The sequence below is a fragment of the Poecilia reticulata genome, chromosome 11 (assembly GCF_904066995.2).
Source record: "Poecilia reticulata chromosome 11, P_reticulata-male-v2, whole genome shotgun sequence".
NCBI classification, from domain to species: domain Eukaryota; kingdom Metazoa; phylum Chordata; class Actinopteri; order Cyprinodontiformes; family Poeciliidae; genus Poecilia; species Poecilia reticulata.
In genome coordinates, this window is record NC_088840.1 from 27631970 (window position 1) to 27656630 (window position 24661).

The following is a 24661-nucleotide window of genomic DNA, read 5'->3' on the forward strand; positions in this document are numbered from 1 at the left end:
TGTGAAGCTGCAGCTAAATCTGTCAATAATGCAGTAATTTATTTGCTAGTTTTCTTATTTTTGTCTTAAAGCTCCCAGTGGTTGTTGTTCTCATCCTAAACAGATGTCAAAAGGTTTTTATTTCGATTCTTGATACATTGGCGCATAGGCTAACTTTTTAAAAGCACTTTAAAAACCCTTGGAATGAGAGTTAATCAGTACCAGATATGAATATTGTGTGTTATGAGTTTGGCACCGTGTAGTAATAAAAATTGCTGTGATGTCTCCTCGGCGGGGTCGGGAGGTTTTGTGACTTCAGGGGGAATTATAACACCGTCGTTGCTAATTTCAGATGGATAGATGGATGCCGTTTCATCCTTCCTCTGTCACATCTCCCAACTGCTTGTATGCAGTTGTCTTAATCAACGCTGGAGCCTTTCCGTCTGTTGGAAAACGCGCCGAAAGGAAAAACTGCCTTATTGGAAAGAAGCAAAATGAGAAGATGACATTTGATTGGCAGAGAGAGCGAGAGTGACTCATTCATGTAGCTCGTCGGATTCAGAGCTATAGATCTATTTAGGGTTGTGGTGACACATGTATGCGCGTGGTTTTGTGCGTGTATGCATGCACACTGGTGTTCAGACGGCTAAATCTGATATCTGAAGTCACTCAGTGAGCGGTGCTGGGTTTGCTACTGTGTCTGTGTGTGTATTGGAGTAAAATGAGAGTAGTCTGCTGAACAAACCACAACACAGAAGCCAGATTTGAGATTTAAAAGCAGATATTGCTTTCCTCAGATGTCCTCCCTGTGCTAAACCACAGCTCTGCATTAATCCAGTCACAAGTTGTGTTTCTAATGCTAAATATTTAGGTAAAGTAATAAAGGACCAGTATACTTTGAATTCAATTTTTATGTAAATGTTTTTAGGGTAACATGGTTGAGTCGACTTTCATACAGTGCTGAAACGGTTAATCATGATTAGTCGATTATTCAAATAATCGTAGACTAATTTAGCAATTGATTAATCGTTAGAGTATACAGACTCAAAATTTTTTATTTTGCTGACAGAACAGAGTAGTGATTAAATCAAAACTGTACAAAAAAATATCCATCCATTTTCTTGACACCCTTGTCCCTCAGTGGGGTCGGAAGGGTTGCTGGCTCCTGTCCAGCTAGCATAGTGGGCGAGAGGCGGGGTCACCCTGGACAGGTCACCAGTCTGTCGCAAGGCAACACAGGACACACAACCATGCACACACACACTCACACCTAGGGGCAATTTAGACAGACCAATTAACCTGACAGTCATGTTTTTGGACTGTGGGAGGAAACCGGAGTACCTGGAGAAAACCCACCATGCACAGGGAGAACATGGAGACTCCATGCAGAAAGACCTGGGCCGGGAATCGAACCCAGAACCTTCCTGCTGCAAGGCAACAGCTCTTACAAAAAAAATATTTTTATATATATATAAGAAAAAACATATTTTTTCTTATTTGTAAGAATTATATATTTACATCTTTGTGTATTTCTGCCAGTTTGTTTTTTTTCTACCCCATTTATCAATAAATCGTAAGAATAATCAATTGCTATAATAATCACCTTACCTTTATGTCATACCCATATACTTGGACCATTGTTTCTTAAGTTTTGGAAAAAGTTCTCATGATTATGAAGATAATCATTAATATATGTTACATCTATCTTACTTTTGAAAAATTGTTTAATCTTATTTGCATTAGTTGGGTTTCTGATTGCTGTTCTTAACCAGTTGACTCCAGAATCGGTTATCTTTGTAATGTAAATGTTTGCAATTACAAATAAGTACTTTGAAGCAATATATCATATTTGAGTGACATGCATTCACTCTGCATGCAAATAAAATATTTGGCTAGTGAGATGTCAATGTTTCCTGAAGTCAGGAAAATATAGGCAGATCATAATCAGTATCCCAATATTTAGCAATATTATCGCAGTTACACACTTTCTTGATATATATATATATATGTTATAGATAAAACCAAAACAGCAATCATCTTGTAAAAGTTTGAGTTTATGTATGGCGGATTATTGACTTGTTGTGAGAATATTAACAGCAGAAAAACTCAGAGAAGGTAAACTCACTTAAAGCACTTAGAAATGTGACCTACACAACCAACTTTTGTGTCGTTTTAACTTATGCTTTTACACAACAGAGTGAAAATGTTGGTCAGAACCAGAGCAGATTGTTTAAACTGCCAGAACTTTGGGTTTTCACATCTCTGTAGTAAATATGAGGCATCTTGAGCTTTTATATCCTTCTATTGAGTGCTGGTTTGTTGAGTATTCAAGTTAGTTCACCCAGAAAGCATTTCTCCTGATGGCCTTCTTCCTTATTGGATCATATTAATCTTCTCTTAATAAATAAAAATTTAAGGTGGAGACTTTATTCCTACTGTGTTTGGTGGAAATGGTGTGTATTAATGTCAGAGTTGGTTTTTCAACTTTGATGTCACCTCATTTGTGTGACATCAATATTTGTATATCTGTTATGGAAAGACAACAATTGATTTGCCCACAAAAAGCTATAAAATTTATTTTAGATTTTCTGCCATATCCAAGTCGGTAAAAAAACAAAATTTCCCTTTTATTTCTTTGTCTCTTTCTCCTCACGCTCTGTATTTGACGTCTCGTTTGATCATTCTTTACACGCCATGGGAACCACTTCTAAAGGTTTTCAGGTTTTTAACAAGCCTTTCTAGTAAAAAACTTCTCTTTTTTCATCCCGCCGACCGAATGCCCAGTTTGATTCGCCTAATCAGCGAAGAACCTGCCCGACTGTGGAGATGTCTGGTTTGGTTGACTTCACTCTGCAGGGTGTCGGCTTCGCTCACTTCCTGCACACAGACAGATGCAAACTTTAAAACTTTCACTCTTTTTTTTTTTTTCCTTCTTCTTCCAATCATTTTAACTGAGTTCATCCTCGTGCCCCGACGGCGGCAGGATGTACTGCAGATCTCCTGCAGGGTAGTCACGCAGCCAGCAGCTCATTACAGGTGAATGTTCTACAGGCTTGTCATTTTCTGGAAGGGAAAGCATGCCCCAACGCGTTCGGCAGCACGTGTACATGCATGTATGTGTTCCTTCGCTGGGAAAACTGATAAGGCTTCAACCTTGGCTCAGGCGCTCCAGATTAGCAGATAGAGTCCTGAGCTGTGAGATCATCACCGATGCGATCGCTGAAGGATTTTGTTTCTCATTAACGCTCGAGTAATGATGCGTTCCCATGAAGAGTTTTATTCCACCCACTCATGCTGCCAGGACCTAATTACGAGCTTTAATTGGATTGGAATTATGAAAAATCAAAACAGCTGTGTAACAATGAAGGCTTCGCTGGTTGTATCGCATCATAATGACTGGCTGAACATAAAGAGGCACACATTGAAACTGATCCAACACCGATCCGCTTTTTCACTTCCGATGCGATCCGGTACAGAGAAACGGAGCCAAATTGACTTAATTTAGTCAATTTAGCTAAATTAATTTGACTAAACTAAGTCAATTTTTTTTAAAGCTGATACATAAATGTATTGAATTACAAATTTATTTGATAACTCTGCTCCAGTACAGCACACTTAAATAAATTTACAAACTTGGTCAAACATTTAAAAACGATATTTTTAAATTAATAGGATAACAGCCAATGTAAAAATAAATAAAAAACTGATACTGACAAAATATCTGTATCCGTGACGGATACAGGTATTAATATAGTACCTGATGTTCATATTTCAACTCTGCAGTTCTAAAACGTGCATATAAACATAAAAAAACTGCATTTTTCATTTTCTGCAGTTGCTTTTATTAGAAAGTAAATGACACTCAGACAGTATTGGTTGATTTTTAAGCCTCCTTTCTCTTTGTTACCCCCAAATGAAATCCAGTGTAACAAACTGGAACCTAAAGGAGGAGAATATTAATGAGAAAAGCAGCCAAAAGGCTCACAGTTACTCTGGAGGAGCTGCAGAGATTCACTCTCGAGTGGGGGATTGTGTTGAAAAATGGAGGTTCACATTCCAACTTTAAGCTAATTTACATACTACTATATATTCAAAGGTTAGAATGACCTAAATTCAATTGGAAATGTGTAAAATGTATCTTTTGATGCTCTCCATCTAATCTGACTGAACCAAAGAAGAAGAATGTGGAGAAGCTTCAAGGTATTTTTGCAACAAAACGTGTAAGAAGAAAACGTTTGTGTGCCAACTTCCTGCCTCTGACTGTGGAGTTGGGACCTGCAGGAAGATTTCAGAAGCAGCCAGGAAGTCACTTTTCTACTTTTTCCTCTGACTGAACCCAGTTTGATCTAATTAGAAAGATCTGTGATAGATAAATCTTTTTCCCTGCAAACATTCCTTTTGTTGCTTTTTTTTGTTGCTTCTCCAGCTCATTTGAAATGCGGAGGCAGACGGCAGCAAGAAACTTTTTGTTGTGTAAATATAGAGTAAAAAAAAGACGGAAGTGTTTGAACTTTACGTTTATTAAGCAACAAAGCAAGATTTGTAATGACAAAATACATTTTCTTTATCGTTCTGCACATGACAGTAATGTGGCTGCCTGCTCTGAAACTGTCCATCCCTAAACGTTGAAACATTGTTGTATTATTTGGTTTTCAGAGTGCAGGAAGTATCAAAGACATAGAAGCCAGATCCTTGCTCTGGGATCTGAGGACAGGACTCGGATAGCGTGTTTTCTAGATGCTTTGTACTTTTTTTTTAGCATTTCACTTTGAAATGGGGGATGTTTATCTATATGGAGCATTCGAGTCAGAGTCGAGGGCATGCTATACATGCACCATAAATTGTTTGTTCTCATCGCTATATGTGCTGACATTGGTCTCACTTTGGGGTTCCCACACTTCACTACTTCAGTTTGGTTTAGACCAGAATACGAGTCTAATGTGTCTTTTTTCCCTCGAATGAATGAGTGCACCTGAATGAATGCATTCACACCAGCGCTGTTTAGTCCACCAAACTCTGGTCCGTTTTTCTGGAAAGTTTTTTTGAGGAGGTGTGAATCAAACTCTGATTGGAACCAAAAAAGCGAACTCTGGTCCACCTACAAACTTTGATCTGGTTTCACTTGAAGTGCACATGTGAACGCCAAGTGGACCAGAGACTGATTCAAAGGCAGGAAGTGAACTACAGTGCAGGGCATTCTGGGTAAATACACATGTCTAGCGCTTACGAGAGAAATGGGTTGTGGTCTTTTACCAAAGACAACAAAGAAATCCTTCAGCTGCCTACATCAGACTCCACTCTATTTTCGTTGACATTTTATGAAGAAGAAAGTTGCGTTCATGTCTTTTTCGGAAGTTTTTGTGTCGTTTCCTTCAGTGGTTCGTGGTGCAGCGCCCCCACAGGCGAGGAGGGGAACAGGTTTTTCCAATTGGTTTCGATTGATGCAGTGCAGTGTGAATGCAAACCATACCAGCTGAAAATGTAACAAATAAACTGAGTCTACTGGACTATCAGGTGGGGAAAAAACCCTAAAATACAATTTAAAATCTTCATCTATTCTCTTTCCAACAACTACATTTTAATATATCTGAAAAATGTCATCTGATTTTTGTGTTCAAAGTTTTCTTTGTACAATTATTGCTTTTCCTGGAACGTTTCCCGTCTCTCTTTATGCCCTTCCGTCTCATGTTGTTTGGCTTGCGGCTGAAAAGGTAACTCAAGCTCACCTTTAAAAGCTTCTGTCTGCATCCTGTTTGGAGATTATTCTCTGTTCTCTTTAGCTGGTATCCTCTAACCTAGGATGTGTGTCTTTAAGCCGAAGTGATCATGTGAAACCTGAGGGTTCACGCTGTCCTCGTTTCTCTTTGATCTTTTTTTTTTTGTCTCTTCCTCCGTCTCATCCTCATCTCTATGTTTCCACCTGAGTTCCTCCTCGTGCCGCCTCCGACTCCTCCCGGCTTTAAGCCCTTGGCTCCTCGCATCTGAACTCCATCCTTTAAGGGCAATTATGAGCTCAGCTCAGTGAGGAGAAGATTGTTTTTAAACAGCAGTTTGAGGCTCAGACCTCCTCATTAAAGCGGCGTTAGGCTGTCTTTTTGTGATTCCAGTGTGGCAGAGGGATGGTTATTGTAAAGTAAACATGGAAACCAGACAGTTTGATGAAGATGGCCATAAGTTGATCATTATAAACTGTTTGTTATTTTGGACTTCCTAGCTTGCAGCAGGGTGTTTATTTGTGTTTTTTTTCCCCAGGAATATAACCCGCCCAGCAGAGATTCCCCGTTTCCTGCTCTGTACCCATTTATTTCCTGCTTTTCTGCGCTGTCCTGATCCCGGCGCCGATAAACCCGATGCAGATCCCAGCCGGCCTGTTACCTCTGCGCGTTGGTCTCCGTGCCCCTGCAACGCACACCGACCTTTCCACAGGCTAAATTTAGATCCGGCAAAGAATGAGAGGAAGGGAGGGAAAAATAAACGGGGGATAGATGGATAGATGGAGTAGCGTGCTGCAGAAACTTTTTTCTTTCTGCTAGAGAAAACAGTTTTCCATTGGAGGCTCTGTTTGCTCTTACCCCCTCTAACAATACTCCAGTGATGTTAATCTCTTATTATGAGTAGCGGTCCCAACGGCCGTGACGTCAGATTCCCCGAGGAAAGCCGAGCTGCGTGTCGAACCTGCACACTTACTGATTGCTGGCGTGTTTCTCTTGGAAAGGAGAACGCAGGTGGCTCGGTTCTGCAGGCTAATGGGGAATTCTGCTTTGCTCTTTTTCTATATTTAGACTCAGCCGAGGTCTGAAATGCTGCGTTTCACCTCTTCCTGTCTGGAGCGGAGTTTGCTTTATTGTACGAAGGCTTTTGTCCCGTGAGAACCGAGTGTTTGCTTGTACACTTCCTGAAAATTACCTGATCACTGAGGGGCAGAGCTGTCTTTAAAGACTAATTTGGCTCCAATTTGACTCCAATAGTCTTTAACAAATATGATTATGATTCATTAGCTTTATTGTTTGGTGGTGCTTCTTAATCAATTCTATCAAACCAGAAAGTTTCACTCCATGTAGTGTCTTTCTCAGAAAGTGATGATTAGATGCCTCTTTTTCTTGTTACAAATTTATGAAGTTTGCAAATGTTTTCAAACCCTAGTCAGTTGACAGTTCTAGCCTCCAGAACAAACTGTGCAACACTCCATTAATCATAAAATAGTGCAAAGTGAAATTACGAAAATAAATTTGCTTGATGGAAACACGGCAATTTTGCAAAAACTTGGGGTTTTTTATACTTTTTTGTGCTAGGATGATGTGGTTCACTTTATTTACGTCACAGGAGTCACATGATCAACAGCCGGGTGTTGCTATTGGTGGAAATGACAGAGCCTGAAAATCATTTTTCCTTCAATAAAGACTAATAAACACACGGACAAGGTCGCGCTTTGTGTTTAAATATAGACTGGTTCCCTCACTGAAATTAGTCATTTGCTGCTGTGTTGAGGCTGAGTAAAAGTCACTTCAGGGATCCAGTCACACATTCTGTTGTGGTGCTAAAACTCCTTCTGAGAGCGATTTAAAAACAAAGTTCACTTTCATCAAACTCTTGTTGTTTTGCCTACAAAGTCCGGGGAGCTGTGAACGCAAAACCAAACTCTGATTCAGACCAAAGAAGCAAACTCTGGTCCACTTACAAACCTCAGCCTCTGTTTGGTTAAAGTGAACTCTGGTCCGTTTCAAATGCATGTGTGAACATCATGTACACTACAGCCCAGGGCATTCTGGGCAAATCTAACCAACACAAACGCGCATGCTAGCGCTAGCAATAGAAGTGACTCATAATCCTTCACCAAACACAAAACAGAAATCCTACAACCGCTAAAATCCAATGCCACTCCGTTTTTGTTTACATTTCGTGAAGAAAGTTGTGCTCAGCGTGTTCTTCAGAGGTTTGGGTGTTGTTTCCTTCAGTGGCTTTTTTTGGTGCTGCGCCCTCACAGGCGAGGAGGGGAATAAGTTTTTCAAAGTTTTCAGAACCACAGCAGCTGAAAATGTAACAAATGTTTCAATTTTAGTGCCTAATCAAACCAAGTCTACTGGTGTGAAAGCAGCCTGAATCGCTTTCTGAACGTTTCCTGTAGCAGAAAAGGGATTAAACTTATCCAGTATATTAGATCTGAACAGTCCAGTTTCTCTCTCTTTTTTTTATAAACTAGCTAAATAAAATAAATTACTTTCCAGACCAATACAAGCTAAAATAACAGCACAGATGCCAGGAAACTGGGTGGTGTACTTCTGGTTTCTTCTAGTTTCATTCCCATCTTTATATAAGTAGCAGACTATTACAGCAATAAGTCCAGATCAGATCTTCAACATCTGTGACCATCGGCCCAGTCCTCTAGGAACATAAAAACCAGCCATAATTTATATTGGGTGATGCCATCTGTATCTGGTGCATCAGATTATAAAGTTAATGCAAACTTTAGAGCAGCTGTAGTACACAAGATCAAACGACAAACGTTAATAATTTAGCTGCAGCATCACCTGTCCTTCTAGATTCTCTCCGTTAATGTTTCCAAGGCAGGATTTCTGAACCGCAGCAGCATCATTTATGTTTGCCGGCGTCATGCAGCAATAAACCGATAATGCCACCACTGCCATTTATCTGGACCCAGGCCCAAAACTTCAAACTCCCGTGGCAACTTTTTCCGTTACAGAATCTCATTTTGACTCGTTTGTCGTGACTCCGCTGTTTATTTTCGGCGCTGAAAGCTGCGGTTGCTAGGACACGGTTTGTCTTAGGAGAGGCTGAGCGAGGGAGGGACCCGTATGAAAAGGGAAAAAAGAAACGGCATCAGCGTTGAGGGGGAGAAAGGCGAAATCTGTGAAAGCTTAACGACAAACGAACGAGCTATGAGTCAGCGGGGACATCTGCAGCGCACACGCAGTGGGCACGGTTGCTATTCCTGCGCTCTGTCTGTGTGCTCTGCGCACCCACGCATGAACCCACTTACCTCCGCTCACTAACCTGTCTCGTGTATCTTTGTACTTTGTGCCTGTGAAATATTAGCTCACCTACTTTAGTTTAAAACACCCTGACTGTACACATCAAACTTTCCTACACGCCCCATTGTTTAGCAGCAGCAGCAGCGTTTTTTGTGTCATGGCGCCTCACCTGTCCCCAGTGACACCCGGCTTATTGTCTGAAGTGTGAATCATATGCTCAGACCAAATTAGTAATCTGCCTTCAGATGGCCGCTAGCTATCTCAGCCAGCTTGTCTGTCTCAGTTGGCGTTCCCTCTGAGCTCCACAGGAGGTCTGAATGCAGCATGTGGTCCATTAGTCATCAGGAACGATTCGGTTTTCCTGGATTTATGACGCCGTTTCTCAAATCTTTATTAGTTAAAACACAAAGTTGCTGCATCTAATGCTTTTGGCCGTTAGATTAACACGAAGGAAAGCAAGAAAGTCACATTGTTATCATATATAAAGGATGTATTCAGGGTTTATATAGTTTTTCCAGTTTTTCTCCTTGCTCTGAATTTTTGGAAATGTGTTGCAGGATGTTGTGCAGCTGTTGGCTTTGCACCACCACATGTTTCTATTCAAAACTTTCCTCCTGATTTTTTTTTTCTTTTCATAAATCAAACTCAGATTGCAACAAATAATTATTATAGTAAATGATTACTCAATTAGCCGATTACAAATGGACACCTTCTGTAGATTTTTTTTTTTTTTTTTACACATTTATGCAAATAAAGTTTTTGAAAAAATAAGAAAATGGAGTTTATTGGATAAATGCAATGTCGGCATTCCTTTAGTCAACGTTTGGTCATTGTAGCAAATAGGCCTGTCACGATGACAAATTTTGCTGGACGATTAATTGTCTAAAGAAATTATTGCGATAAACGATGATATTGATTCTAGTAAAGCATTGATTAATGCCTCATTTTAAAATTAGTTAACTGGACTTGCAGCCGTTATTTTGTGCCCATGTGGCTGGACATCACACGGCATGACGAACTCGATCGAACCGCTATACCTAGGATTTCTGTCGGCTAATGTGTCTCTCAGGTTTTGAAAATAGACCGACAACTCGTGTTATGTGCGCTGGACATTAGACTATGGAAATGAGGAAGGGAGGGTCAGTGGAGAGCACCGGAGCTGAGCCTTTTTCATTCAGCGTCATCAACAGAAAGAGAAAAAAAAAAAAAGCAGGAAGAGACGATAAAGACGATAATTAAAATGATCTCGATAGTTTTTTTTATCGTCCGATTAATTGATTTATCGTTTATCGCGACAGGCTTATTAGCAAAGGAAAAATACCACCTACTGATCATTTTTTGGATTAACAAATAGATTGATATAGTAGATTTGTATTCACACAATCTGAACCAGGTGAAGCTAAAAATGCAACTTGAGCTTAAAGTAGAAAAGATTTATAGACAAAGAAGAGTTAGTAATCTGAAATGCATATATTTTAGTTTTGTCTTAATTACCACTCTTTCTGAGCTGTTCTTTTAGTAAATAAGCTTTTTAAGAGTCTGCATATTAATATAATCATAAACAATGGCATAATAATGCAAATACGCCCTCTCATAGTCTAGTAAACTTTAATTTCTTACAAAACAATCCAAGAAGATATTTTAAATACTCAAAATAAAATAAAACAGATGATTAATAAAAGGAAGTAAAAACCACACACACAACTGAAACCATAAATAAAACTGGATTACAAACGCACATAAAGTTGCCTTTCAAAATACATTAATCATCAGAATGGAAATTCACTTGAACTCTTTTTAAATTATTTGATTAATTGATTCATTGCTTATTGCAACAAGCTTACTTCCTAGGCATCTGTTTGTTTAGTTTTGCTTTTCATATGAAACTCAAGTTTTTAGTTTTTTTTTTATCAGGTTAAAATTATTTTAATGATTTTTTTAAAGGCCAGAACGAGAGAGGATCATCGTATTGCAGGAAAACATCAGTTTGAAGCTGTTAAGTTTAGTAGTATGGTGTTTTTTAAAGTCGGTGTTTATTTCTGTTCAACTTCAAAGGCAACCAAAGAGTTCAATAGTTGGTCTTTAACCTCTAAATTGTGTAACTATATTGATGAATATTGATACAGTGCATATCCGCAGCCTTGAACTTGACCTTTGGCTATAATGTGGCAACGCTGTTCACCAGCAGCCACACTAAAATCTGACTGAATAGTTTGTTCCTGTCTGAGTGGGTTTCTAGTTTAATGACAGGCTTCTGTTTAATGTGTTACTTTGACAGGAGCTGCTGTATTGAAACACGGGTCGTTGCCAGGTCTCTGCCGGCTGCATGCGCTGAACTTTGCTGCGTTTCACACGTTCAGGGCTGGACTTTGGTGTTGCTCTACCCTGCTCTCTTTTTGCATGACTCACTTTGGGTTTTATCAGCAGGTGTAAATGCTGTCAGTCTGGGTGGAGATAAGAGAAAGTGTGCGTTAAATTAACCATTTGTAAATAAACAACCAAACGTCTCCTTTTACTACCCATTTGGTTTATTGTATATTTTAAAAAAAAATCAAATTGGCAACACAAACTCATTTCTAATGAAAAACTAGGTCAACTTTTTTGTACTTTATCTTTTTGCAAGCAGAAGCTTTTGTGTGTTTTATGTAATAAACCAACACAAATTAGCATAACTTTGAAGTGAAGTGATAATTTACTTGATAGCCCTACATAAAATCAGCCAGTTGCCTTCTGAGGTGACTCAGTTCATTCTGGGGTGTAGAGCCGCCTCTCCTGTACGTCTTTTATGGCACCTACCTGCTTCTACAGACTGAATGTTTTCGACCTCAGATTGGACGGGGAGCATCTAGTGAGGGTCAGCAGTCAAGTCTTGCTGCAGATTCTTAATTGTGTTTAGGTTTGGACTTTGACTTGGCCATCCTAACACTAAAAATAGGAGTGAGCCAAGAAAAGCGATTCACAAAAGAATTCAGATTATTACTATGATTCAGAATTAATAAAAAAAATTAAATAAAACAAATGTCAACCGCCATTTTGTTGCTACGCTGGACATCTGACGTTACTGGGAAGTGCGTACATAATTAGGGGTGCAAATTATCACCCCTAATTGATAAGTGGCCATTTGCTTAAAAAAACCTGAGTTTCTTTTGTATCTAGCGGGCCGACCGCCTTTCCGTAACATAAAGGGTAAAACTTTTTATATGTTGGCACTGCTTGAGGTCTATTGAAGCGAATCTTAAGGAGGTTGTTGAGTGTTAATATTTCAGAACAGAAATGCATAAAGTGCATTTTGTATCCCATTCTGGTCAGACCCCGCCACCTTTATTTCTGTCTTAACTGGCAGCCAGATTACAACAGTAAAAAGGTCTAAGACTGGGATATTAATCAATCAGTTGGAAATGATTTTAATCTTGCAAACCATTTTGTTGAGAATTAATCATAATTTGATTAAATTGTACACAATAAAGAGAAAACAAAAAAAAGAGAGAATAGAGATTTATCTGGCTAAATCTGTGTTAAAGGCAAACATTTGGACTCAATTTAGATTTTTACCGAATACCTGGGAAGACCGAGCATCACTGCTTGCAATATTTGCACACAGTGAATGTAAATTGCAACGTTGTTATCCACAGAGGCGGTTATTTGCAGAAAGGTGGCGCTCTCTCTCCATGACGCTTTGTAAAACCAGAATGGAGGATGCAGGGAGGGAGTCGATGTTGACTTAAAGTTTTATCACATTATTTTGTGGTAATGTTTGGATAGCAACTGAAAGTGATGAAATGAATAATCTATTACTTTTGTTTTTTAATGTAATTGTATGACTGTGACTGCAAACAGTCACACAAACCCCAATACGAAAAAAAAATATATATTATTTTGTTCTGCTTGGATTCCTGTTCTCCTCGAGTGTCTGCTGAGTTTTTTGTTCTTTAAGATGCTAAAGAACCTCCGAGACCAGAACCAGAACATCTGGATTTATTCTGAGATCCAATTAAGACACAGCTGGGCTTCATTTACTAATTGGCTGGCTTTGAAGGCAATTGTTTGCACTGGATTTTATTTTGGTGGCAACATATGAATACATACCCCACTTTTCAAAGTTTAGTTTTTAATTGAAAGCTGCACTTCTTTATGTCGGACTAAAACAGTTCATTTTATTTTAAGAAGAGCTAGAGAAAAGTAAATATTCCTAAAACGTGTGTTAAACAGTCCAGACTTCCTGTAAAGTACAGAGTTAGAAGCTCACGTCTGTTTTTCGTCTGTTTTTTTTTTTTTGTGGTTCTTCTTCACTGTTACTGTGAGCTTTTAATAAAGTTCCTCCTATCAAACGCAGAAAGCAGTAAAGGATAAAAGGAGTAAAAAATACAGTTGCATCATATGGCGTGTTCGGGTAATGACCGCATACATTGAGGCGTGCCGTCGTTGCATCATCCTGCTGTGATCAATAGGACGCAGAACGGCGGCGGCGGCGTCCGTGACCATGTACGCCGCCGCCGCTGCGCACATACAAGGGGCTTTAAAGTGTGGGAAACAAATTGTAATCTTGGTATTTAGACGAGCGAGATTTTTTACAGCAGTTGCATAAACACACACACAGAAAGAGAGAGAGAGAATTAAGCTTTGTTATATTGTGCCCATATGTTTCCCAGCCTGAGTTTTCTCAGCCTGATTGCCAAGGCACATCTGGTCCTAATAAGGTGTGTGTGTGTGCGCGCGTGTGTGTGTGTGTGTATGCATGTGTGTGTGTGTCACTACGCCTCCGCTCTCCAGCCTTTCAGTCTGGCCTTCTGCACAAGTAGTGTTGAGTCTTTTACTGCGCTTGCAGCATAAAGCCCATACTTTTAACCTTTGCATAATAGTGTGTGGCTCGCAGAGTGTGTCCTGATAGTAGTTATCAGGCCGTATCTCATATTTAGTCTGCTCGTGTTTCAAGGCCTGATAATCTCTTAAAACAGTGTTGATTTTCCAGCTTTGATGCCGATAGGGGCAGTGGTTTGATATATCGGCCGTCTGTGGGAACGGATTCAACCGGAGTGATCATCAGCTGCAGCTTGAGGCGACAATGATTGGGTTTTACATTTTGCTGGTTTTCTAAGAAAGAAATTACAGATGACAGAAAAGTGGCTTTTCAATCGTTCCTTCTGTTTTATACAGTTGGGTATCAGAGCCAGTTCACTTAATTAACAAGAATATAGGCACAATATTAGCAGAAAAATTCACAGGAAAAAAATTACAAGAAAAAAGTTTGACATGACCAGCTCAGTTTGTGGTTCTTTCTTCGAAATGGTCTGTTTTACAAAATAGTTTCAAAGTCCTGATAATGATTTGATGTTATGTGATAAGAGGAAGTATTTATACTCAGAATTATTTTTGAAACTTGTAGAACTTCACAATATGCTCAACATTCCTCATTTTAATTTTATGATCTCATAAAATTACCACTTTATTCTCCTTTTCATCGTCATTGTTGACCTGAATTCAAAATAAACAGAAACTGTAAAACATGCTTGACTAACAAGATGGCCGCCATGGGTGTGCTGACATCACTCTACCATGGAAACCAAACAACATTGATGGGGAGGGAATCCAGATTTTCCAAAAATAAAAACTTCAAAAACCCAAAACTGGATTCATCGTCCAGCCCTGCAGCTGAACATGAAGTGTTTTCTGTGGTGAAACATCACTAAGATGTTTTTTTTTTCTGTGTTTTTCCGGCAGGGTTTGCCTTCCCGGAGTGGGCCTACAAGCCGGAGTCGAGCCCAGGCTCCAGGCAGATCCAGCTGTGGCACTTCATCCTGGAGCTGCTGAGGAAGCAGGAGTACAACGACGTGATCGCCTGGCAGGGCGACTACGGCGAGTTCGTCATCAAGGACCCGGACGAGGTGGCCCGCCTGTGGGGGGCCCGGAAGTGCAAACCGCAGATGAACTATGACAAGCTGAGTCGGGCTCTGAGGTGAAGCTTTCTGCCTTTTCTTCTTTAACCCACCAGAACTCGGGTTGGTTCAGAAGTTCAGACTCGATTTTACTCTGCAGGCGTGTTTAGGTAGTTTTCTCTCCTGTCCAGTAAGGTTTTAATTATTATTTTTTTAATTGAAGGTGGCCTCTTATGTGTCCCCTCCCCGCAATTCAACATTTACAATTTTACGTGAAAATGACTGTAATTAGATGTCCAATTTTACAACCGTACATCTTTGAAAAGCAGGAGTGGAGCCTCCTGCATAGTCAGCAAGAATTCAGAAAGTGGTTTATGGATGGTAAGTCAACAACTAAACACTTGTCCTTTCTAGCAGCCATAAAACCTGCTGAGCAAATGTCCTGCAGCTCTGTTTGGGTTGCTAGGTAACGGGCTGGGGTTGCTAGGTAACGGGCTGGGGTTGCTAGGTAACGGGCTGGGGTTGCTAGGTAACGGGCTGGGGTTGCTAGGTAACGGGCTGGGGTTGCTAGGTAACGGGCTGGGGTTGCTAGGTAAAGGCACAATGCCACTGAACAATTGGGACATTTTTGAAACGGCTCATTTTCCAGACACCAAAAAAAAAACATCCATTTACTGCCAAAAAAACAGGCTGTTTATTTTTAGTGTTTATGTTGTTTTAAGAAGCAGTTGAGACCCAAATGGAAGTATAAAAATGTGGAAAATGTTACTTTTGCGTGACGTAAAAGAAACGAATGCTTCAAATGAGCTTAAAATGCGGCTAAGTCAGTGTTTAGACAAGCCTGCTTTGAGATGGACACCTTCTCATAGATCCTCCCTCAGCACACCTGTCCTTCATGCAGAAATCAAGATCTATATTTCAGTATTAGTCTTCAAACTGTAGAAAATGAGAAGAAATGCAAATGTTTCCGTGAAGGTGAAGAAGCTTCAGCCTGGGATTTGGCTGAAGTGTTTTCCAGATCGAGATAAGACTTCATCTAAATCTGTTCTGCCATCCAGGCATCATCCCTTCATCCTTCCATCCTTCTCTTTATCTATCCATCCACATGTCCATCCATCCATTTCATCCATCAGTCATTCATTGATTCTTCTATCCTTCCATCAATCTGTCCATCCATTAGTTCTCATATCTATGAATCAGATGATCCATCCATCCATCCATCCATCCATCCATCCATCCATCCATCCATCCATCCATCCATCCATCCATCCATCAGCTTCCCCATAACTCCTTGCGTGTATCTGTCAGTCTATCTCTATCCATCCATCCATCTATCCCTTTGTCCATTTATCTCTCCATTCATCCGATTATCAGTCTATCCGTGTGTCTCTTTATCTAGTCATCCCTTCATCTTTCTCTTTTTATCCTTTCATTATTCACCCTCACTCTTCCTCTCTGGTCTCTTTTACATTTGTGTCTGTAGAAACATCTTCCATTGGTTCATGCTACACTTTTATTGTTAAAAATTGACTAAAAGGACAGAAAACTCCAGAAATTTGCGTAAATAAAAGGATAAAACTTTGACCTGAAAACTGCAGGCGATCTGGGAAAGAGAGGAATGGTTTTCAGGTTTGTTCTCCATCTTTTCCCGTCATGTTTATAAGTTGTGTTGGGTCGTCGTTGTGGCTGTTTGTGTTGTGTAATTAAAAGGAGCCGTCGTGTTTTGAAGCAGCCTCTGCTCTCCGCGCCGAAGCTCCAGGGTGACGGCCAATTTAGAAACACACACCTTCACCCACTGCGGAGCACATGTGGGATGCTGCTGGGTTTTATTTAGCCACCAGTATGTTCTCATCCTTATTTACACACAGTCACGCAGACATGCCCACACACACACACACTCTTAACACCCTGCTCCGTGTCAGTCCTCCTCCAGCCCATCTGTCCTGTCTGCTTATGAACTTTCTTCTTGCAAGAAAATTGTATTTTATGCCATTTAAATATTTATAAACAACATAATCTATCATGCATGTGATTCTAAATTTAAAGCAATTCATGATTTAGCATCAAAAATTTAACTATCTGGACTGATCTGAAACCACGCGATGCATGAAAGAAGAGCAGAGATGTTCAGGTTTCAGGTACTTCCATGAAACCTGGTGGGGCGTTTTTACGTACAGCACAGATATAGAAACAAAGCTTCACCTTAATGGATAGTTTGAATTTAAGCAAACATGTCTGGCATCTATTAACACAAATGCGCCATAAATTGCTAGATAATCTGTTTGACTCAAACAAGATGCAGGCTGTTTTAAGGTGCAGGAAGAAGTGGAATGTTTCAGTTTTGGATGGGATCTGCATATATTTGACCTGCTGATTGCTGGTCGCTGGGAAAATTGGCCACTTACAATAAATTCCTAATTAATTGGTGCTTTTGAGCACCGATTGCAGGACATTAAGGTGGTATTTAGTGTCAGTGCTTGTATTTGGAAGGTCAGTCTGTCCTAGACTCTTCAGAACGTCTAAAGTTTTATCAGCACGTAAACAGTCGGTTTTAAAGATGAATTCTTACTTTCTCTCTGGTCTGAGCGTTTCACATCAACGACAAGCTGGAACCGAACTCTGCGAGTTTCTTTCTTGTGGTTCCTGGAGCTTTTATACGAACCGCAGGCCGTTAATTGATTCTGACGTCGTTTGAAGAAACTTCCTTTAATCTTTGATGCTTCTCTGCGTCTTTTGAAGTGAGCTAGCAGTGGTGCACACGTGTGCTTTCATTCATGCATGTACGGTATGCACGTGTTGCTATGTTACTGCATTTTATGGATGAAATATGACTCCTCTGTCTGTTTTAAACAAAGATATTTGATGAGAAGAGGCGTGTGTCGATGCATTTTAAACACGCCGTGCTTCCTCCTGGTGTTTGCTTCTTTCACAGCTCTGCTCCGGTTTGCACCTTTGCTGAAACCTCGATGTTTACTGTTTGGAAAGGATTCACCACATGTCCTCCATGTGCTCTGCTTAGATTCACCACATCCCAGCTGGAATATTTACTTCATCCAGAAGTTTACAAATCTTTCTGATTTTGTTAACAACTACCTACTACCTGTCGACCACCTGTTAGGAGTGCAATCTGTGCAAGTAGGTAGGAGTGCACAGATTGCAATCTTCGGCCTGATCACCGTTGTATAAAAAGACTCACAATTCACATTATGGTCAATACCATTAGTTGACAATAACTGATTCATCACAATTAATTGGACTCATCATTTCAGCCCTCAATGTTTTAACATTGCTGAACATCTCAAACTAAACATTTCACTACATTCAAGCCATTTTTCTGATGAAGACTTGAACTTTCTAAAGAGAATTTCTTAAAAAATGTTGTTTTTTCATCAAATAGTCTCTTTTTGAGTCTCCATTCCCTAGTTAACTATTAAGTGTTTACTAAATTAACTGACATTTATTTCAATTTATGTCAGCAATAGTTTTTAGGTTTTTCTAGATAAAAGAAAAAAAAAACAATATAGTCACAGAGGAGTACATTTCAAACTCAGTACAAAAAACTCTAGATTTTAAGATTAATCTGTCAAAATGTTGAAAATTTGCATTAAAAAACCCCCAAAAAACTTAAAAGCGTCAATTTACAATATTAACTCCAAGGTCTTCTCTAAGATTATAAAGTCAGACATTTGTGCTTTGAATCGTCTAGGAAGATAGATCCACACCTGTAACCATCAGGATTCATATCGTCTATGATTATTGATCAGTACTAATGAAGGCGGCCTGCCTGCTGTACCCACCTGTTTGTTCCTGAGTGATTAAATGACCTCAGCTCTTCATCATCTGATTACTTCCCCTGCTCACAGCTCCAGCCGGTTTTGTCCGTTTGCCGCTTTGTGCGGCCGCTCTCCATGTGAGAGTGTGGGAGTTCATCACAGCCGTTTCTTTCAGAACAGGCCCTTCACTCTTTGAGTCACCGAGGGGCTCGACGAACTCCTGCTTTCTCCCTCCTTTGTGCAAAACTCCCGTGACGAATATCGTGTCCACGCTGGATTCAGCCCGAGCAGAATGACTCATATCCCCACCATTGTGTGATTTCTGTAACCGTCGCTCCTAATGTGACCGATCACCTCAAGTTGTGTTGTTTCTTCGTGTTTACCTTCAGTTTCCTGAAGATTAATCATCTCTCTTCCTGTCCTAGAATGAATATTTGTTACGCATGTGTCCGTAAACAATAGTATTGATCTTTATGGATGGATGGATGTGTAAAAATGAATTGATTGGTACACAGGGTGCAGCTATACAAGCTTTTATAATCTCTTTCAGCCTGCACTGCAAAAAAAGAAAGTCGTACCAAGTATTGTTTGTTTAGTTTCTATTGCAAATATCTTAGTTCACTTGAAATAAGACAAAACTAACATGCAGGTAACTTTTCAGCAAAATATAGGAACTTGTTTTCAGTAAATAATTTTTGAATATTGATTATAATTTAGGGCTGCAACCCTAATCGATTGGTCTATTGGTTATTCTGACGATTAAATCTTTTAAAATTGCCACATTCTGCATTTTTCAGTGATTTGTAGCAAAAATGCAAATGCAGCTAAAAATACTGTCTACTAATTTGTTTCTTTTTGGGATTAATATTTGAATTGGCATCATGGGAGATATTTTTCCAGGCAAAGTGGGAAAAAAGGCATTTGAGGAGTTCTGGGTTGAACAGATTCACATATTTTTCATATTAAATGCAAAATGTAATATTTTATATGTTGTTTCTTCAGCAAAAAGCCATTTTTCGAGTCTGTTAACGATTAATCGCTTACTAAATTAGTTGCCAATTTATTTCAATAATTGATTAATCACAATTAATTCAGTCCTAATAAAAAGCATTAGTTCCACAGCAGATGAACTAATGCAGTGGAGTAGCATTTTTTTAATCAATAAGGAATTATTGACCTGAAACAAGCCCCTTTATCTTGCTGAAATGTTAGTTGCGAATTAGTTTCATCTTATTTCAAGTTTAATAAAACATTTGCACGAGAAAATGCTTGGTAAGATTTTGTGTTTTTGCAGTGTGAACCAGACATCCATCCTTAAATCCATGTGCAGATTCACCCACCGGGCTCCTCTGCGCTTCATGTAACTGGAAATGATGCGCATTACATTTCCCAGAATGAAGTGGCCGGTCCCTGCTGAATGAGGCTCTACGATTTACTTGTTTTTGTGTAAAGAAGTATGAATGTGGCTGTTGGTGAGTCACACTGAGCCATTTTCTTGTCTTTTGGAGGAGCTGTCAGCAGCTGCCTATTCACTCTTTGCATCACTCTGTGTGCTGACGATGACTAATGCACTCCTACTAATGGAGCCGCCTGGATAAGACTAAATCTGAATGGATGTCTCACCTCCTTCAGGCCCACAGTGAGGCTTTGAATTGAAGCGTTGTGTTCGGTCGGGAAGCGGCCTGTTTATGGAGGTTTACATCACTCTTTCCATCAAGAACTCCCCTCCTTTAGCAGCATTTTGTTTCTTTAAGCTGTATTGATCAGTCTCACTGGGCACCATTGTATCTTTACCCATTTTGTTTGGTGTGTTTGCTCTTTTCTGCACCAAACAGGCTTTTCCTGGCTTATTTCTTTGAGAGCTGACCCACCTTGATGGTCTGTGGGGTTTTATTCTAAGGATTGTAGCATAAAAGAGAAAAGAAATGTTCTGCAGTTTCGTTGATGGAGGCCGTAGTTTTGAATACAACGGAAGGAAGGAAGGAATTACCTATTTATGCATTGAAAAACCTTTTATGTTGTTTTGTAAGTCTGTGCTTTCATGCACATGGAGAAAAGCAAAGTGTCTAGCCTTTAATCAGGGGTCCACAACCTTTACGATCCAAAGAGCCACTTTTACCCTCAATTCAGATTTATAAATTGCTCACAACCACAAATATCACATGACAACTTGTCATTTTTAGCAAATTTCTAATTAGGACGCAAACATATTATTTCCATTTTTAGGTTTTAAGTAGTGGTGGGACTCTTAAAATTATTTAGTTGATTGCAGGATCTATGTGGAAAATTCACTTTTTGCTTGTTTTTATACTTCTATCCTGGTCTTTACTGCTTCTAGAAACCATTCAAGCGCTAAAAACAACCACATGTAACCATTTTCTACCAATAAGTTGAGGGTTTTTGGTGTCTGAAAACAAGCCGTTTCAAAAACCCATTGATTAAGTCCAGTTGCTAGGTAACTGGGTACAGCCCAGTTACCTAGCAACCCAAGCAGAGCTCCACCCACTCCACTATTTGGAGACGAGCCCGATTGGTCAGCTGGTTTTACTGCTTAACATTCAGAAACCTCTGCTGCATCCTTGATGGTTCAGCATCAAGATGTGCGGTTTTACAGCCATTTGCAGCCATTTTCAAGGGTCAAAAGGGAAAGTTTAAACGTTGACCTTGGGGGCGTGGCCAGCAACAGCTTATTTGCATAAAAGTGACAGAGCCCTAAAACGGTTTTTGAACGGCTCTTCAGTTCAAAAGCAGCAGAACTGAGGAGCTGAAATCTCACTGTATGAGAATGTTTGTGTTTTTATAACCCACAAACCTCTTTAATAATATTTGTCACAATATGTTAATAAAAATGTTAAAATTTTTACAGTGGACCCCAAGTATTCATGGGTGTTGGAGACCAACAGCTGCTGACACAGCAAAACCTATTAAAAAACAATTAGAGCTGCTTATTTTAATAATTCAAACACTCAACATGCATAAATACACATATTAGAAACCATCATAGCATTATTGCATAAACTTTAAAATACTATTATTTTAAAGTATTTAAATAATAGTGCAGCATCAAAATACATTAAGGATCTGCTGGTGTTGTGCGAACCTTCCAGACATCTCTGGTTCTGGTTCTGGTTCTGCTCTGCATCCCCAGAACCAGAACCAAACATGGAGAAGCAGCACTCGGCTTTTATGAACCACAAATCTGGAACAAACTTCCAGAAAACTGTAAAACAGCTGAAACGCTGAGTTCCTTTAAATCTAGACTAAAAACTAGAGTTGAAACAATATAAATGAAACACTGACCAACATTTTTGTGTTTTTATGATGTGGAGCCGTTTGTTGCTGAAATGTGCTAGAAAAATATAATTTTGATTGATTATTTTGATATTGTAGAAGCTAATTAATTCAGACTCTTGGAGGTACAGCCAATCAGCTTCAAAGAAAATAAATAAAGCTCCTGGATTGGCTGCTTTACAAACACCAGGAAATGGTGTGTCGAGTAGCTTCAAAAGCTGCATTTAATTTCCAATATGTTCAATGTGTTGCTTAAGCTTGAAAGTCTCTAAGGTTTTTATTTCCACGTGATGAATTTAAACTGCAGCTAACTTCAGTAAATCTGGCTCCACAGTGCATAACCTGCATGTTCCTGTCCTCCTCTCTCTGCACAGATACTACTATAACAAGCGGATCCTCCACAAGACCAAAGGGAAGAGGTTCACCTACAAGTTCAACTTCAACAAACTGGTGCTCGTCAATTACCCCTTCATCGACATGGGCTCTGGTAGGTACACATTCGCAGCAACGTGAAAACTGCTGGCCGCTCGGTGTTGAAGCGCGCTGAGGTGATTTACGCAGCGAGGAGGGGAGGTTTTACGCCTCCTTCTGGGGAAGGTTCTGTTGGTTTGTGTCGGATTTTAATCTGAAGCATGAAAAACGAGATCCAGCTGTTGGACCTTCTACTCATCAAGAGCTTTCAGTCTTTATAGATAATTCAGTTTCATTTTAATCTTTTGAGCTTTCTTGGTTTTTATGCACGTTTTTATTTTATATTCCAACATCTGCTGCTTTTATTGGGGAAATGGATGCAAAGGATTCAGACTATTTAAGGTTGCAGATGACACAAAAATAAGATTATTTCTTCTTTTTGATATAGTTTCTAACCCTATTTTTGAAAACAGCATAACTTTTATTATTTTATGCATATTTTAAATAGTTTGGAACTTTTTGCATCATATAAAATCCAGTTAAGAACAAAAAGCTGCAGACTGGCTTTGTTGTTTTTAACTGCCTTTACATTGCATTTACTACACCCTTTACTGTACATTTATAGGCACCTCTGGCAAAGACACATAAAAGTCTTTAAAGCAAGTTTACTGCTGCAGTTTAAAAACAAAAACTGCAAGAAGAGTAGATGAGAGTAGAATGTGAAATACCCACAGTAGTTAGGAATAATTGATGCCTCTTTTAATTTATATTTAAGCCACTCAGAGTTTTTTTTACATCCACGCGTCCCATTTTCCCTTACATGGTAGCATTGGTGGTTTCTGATGTGGCTCATTGTCCAGGGCAGCGTATCACTGGGGGTGGCCCAGCTACAGATTTTATTTTGTTATTTATTTGTCTGCTGAATTGGAAGGAGGCACCTACAGATGTGTACAGAATAAGCAGAATAAATTACGGTAAAGATATATTTTACCATTTGTTATAAATCAAAACTGACTTTGAGCATCGCCATTACGCTCATCAAACATGAGCGTAAATGTTTTATACGAAAGAGAAATTCTTTCAAATGTGAAACTTTGGACAAACGGAGATCTATTTGGACAAATAGATCTCACTCTGTCGTCTTGCGGCAGGGGTCACCGACCTTTATTACTCTAATAGGTAGAGTTATAAAGACCTTTTTCGTTTTTTCCACTCGCTTTCTAATCAGGTTTTAGCTGAAATATTTTTGTTTCTGCTTCACTGTTACCACCAGGGGAAAGTTGTTGGTCCTTTCTGCTGTAATAGGAGGGAAAATGAGGAGCTAGATAAAAACTGTCTTACTTTTTAGTGGACTTTGAGCTTCATTTTGTCAAAACTGACTCAGATTTCAGTTTTTAAGTTTTATTTCTTGTTTCCAACAACCTTTAGAGGTAGCTGTTGAGCAGCTTTTTTCTCCACAGGCTCAGTTTGCCAGAAAAAAATCCCCCATAAAGATGTTGTTTCATTAGTGGGACAAATCAGAAACATGTTGATGGCGTGGAGGCGTATGTGCTGCTCTCTGACATTCGTCTTAATCTGCCCGGTAACCGACCGCGTGCGTCTCCAGACCCCAGCGCCACGTCTGCGCTTTTCCCCTCCTCCCTGGGGCGCAGCCGCTTTGGGTCCGGCCACCCAGCGTAAACACGGCCCATATGGAGCGCTGGAGACCGGGTGACATAAGCGAAGCACGAAACTTTAATTATAGCCTCTGTGTGATGTGGCCCACACACTGACATGTTGTGATACGATGGTTTCGTACGCGCTTGCAGCTTCTCCTCCACCCGTCATTCCTGACACACATGGCACAGATGTGTTTTTCTTTTTTTAAACGACAGGCGCTGGAAAAAAAAACCAAAAAAAACTGAGGAACCCAGCCCATGTTTGTAATGGCAGTCGGGTCGACTTTTCCAATATTTAATCCCGGCATGTGCTCAGATGCCAAGAATTTATTGCAGTGCCACAGGCTGAGAAGGGGGAGGCAGGAGGAGCTCATCAGGACTCGGCCTAAACTCTTGGTTCCTCTCGGCTTTTGAGGCTCATAGTCAGAGAAAATATAAGAATCCTCTTCCTCTCGTCTTGAATGTAAACAAATCAAAGGAGAGGATTGTAGATTTCAGAAGAAAGAAGGTTAAATTAAACCTTATTTCCATCATGGGAGAAGAAGTGGAGGTGGTTGAGGAGTATAAATACCTCAGTGTTCATCTGGACGACAGGCTGGAGACGCAGCAGAGAAGAAACAGAGCGACTGGAGGAAGCAAAGACCTGGCGAGGTCTGCAGCAAGATGCTGCAGACCTTCCACAAGTT

At 39.8% G+C, this 24661-nt stretch overlaps 1 protein-coding gene across 1 annotated transcript in view; it reads left to right on the forward strand.

Moving 5' to 3' along the window:
• Nucleotides 1–24661, forward strand: part of erf (Ets2 repressor factor) — a 44209-nt gene that overhangs the window by 14019 nt on the left and 5529 nt on the right. The window contains exons 2-3 of the mRNA XM_081612646.1: nucleotides 14688–14922; nucleotides 22281–22393. Coding sequence (XP_081468772.1) covers nucleotides 14688–14922; nucleotides 22281–22393 — 348 coding nt within the window. The remainder of the gene's footprint in view (nucleotides 1–14687; nucleotides 14923–22280; nucleotides 22394–24661) is intronic.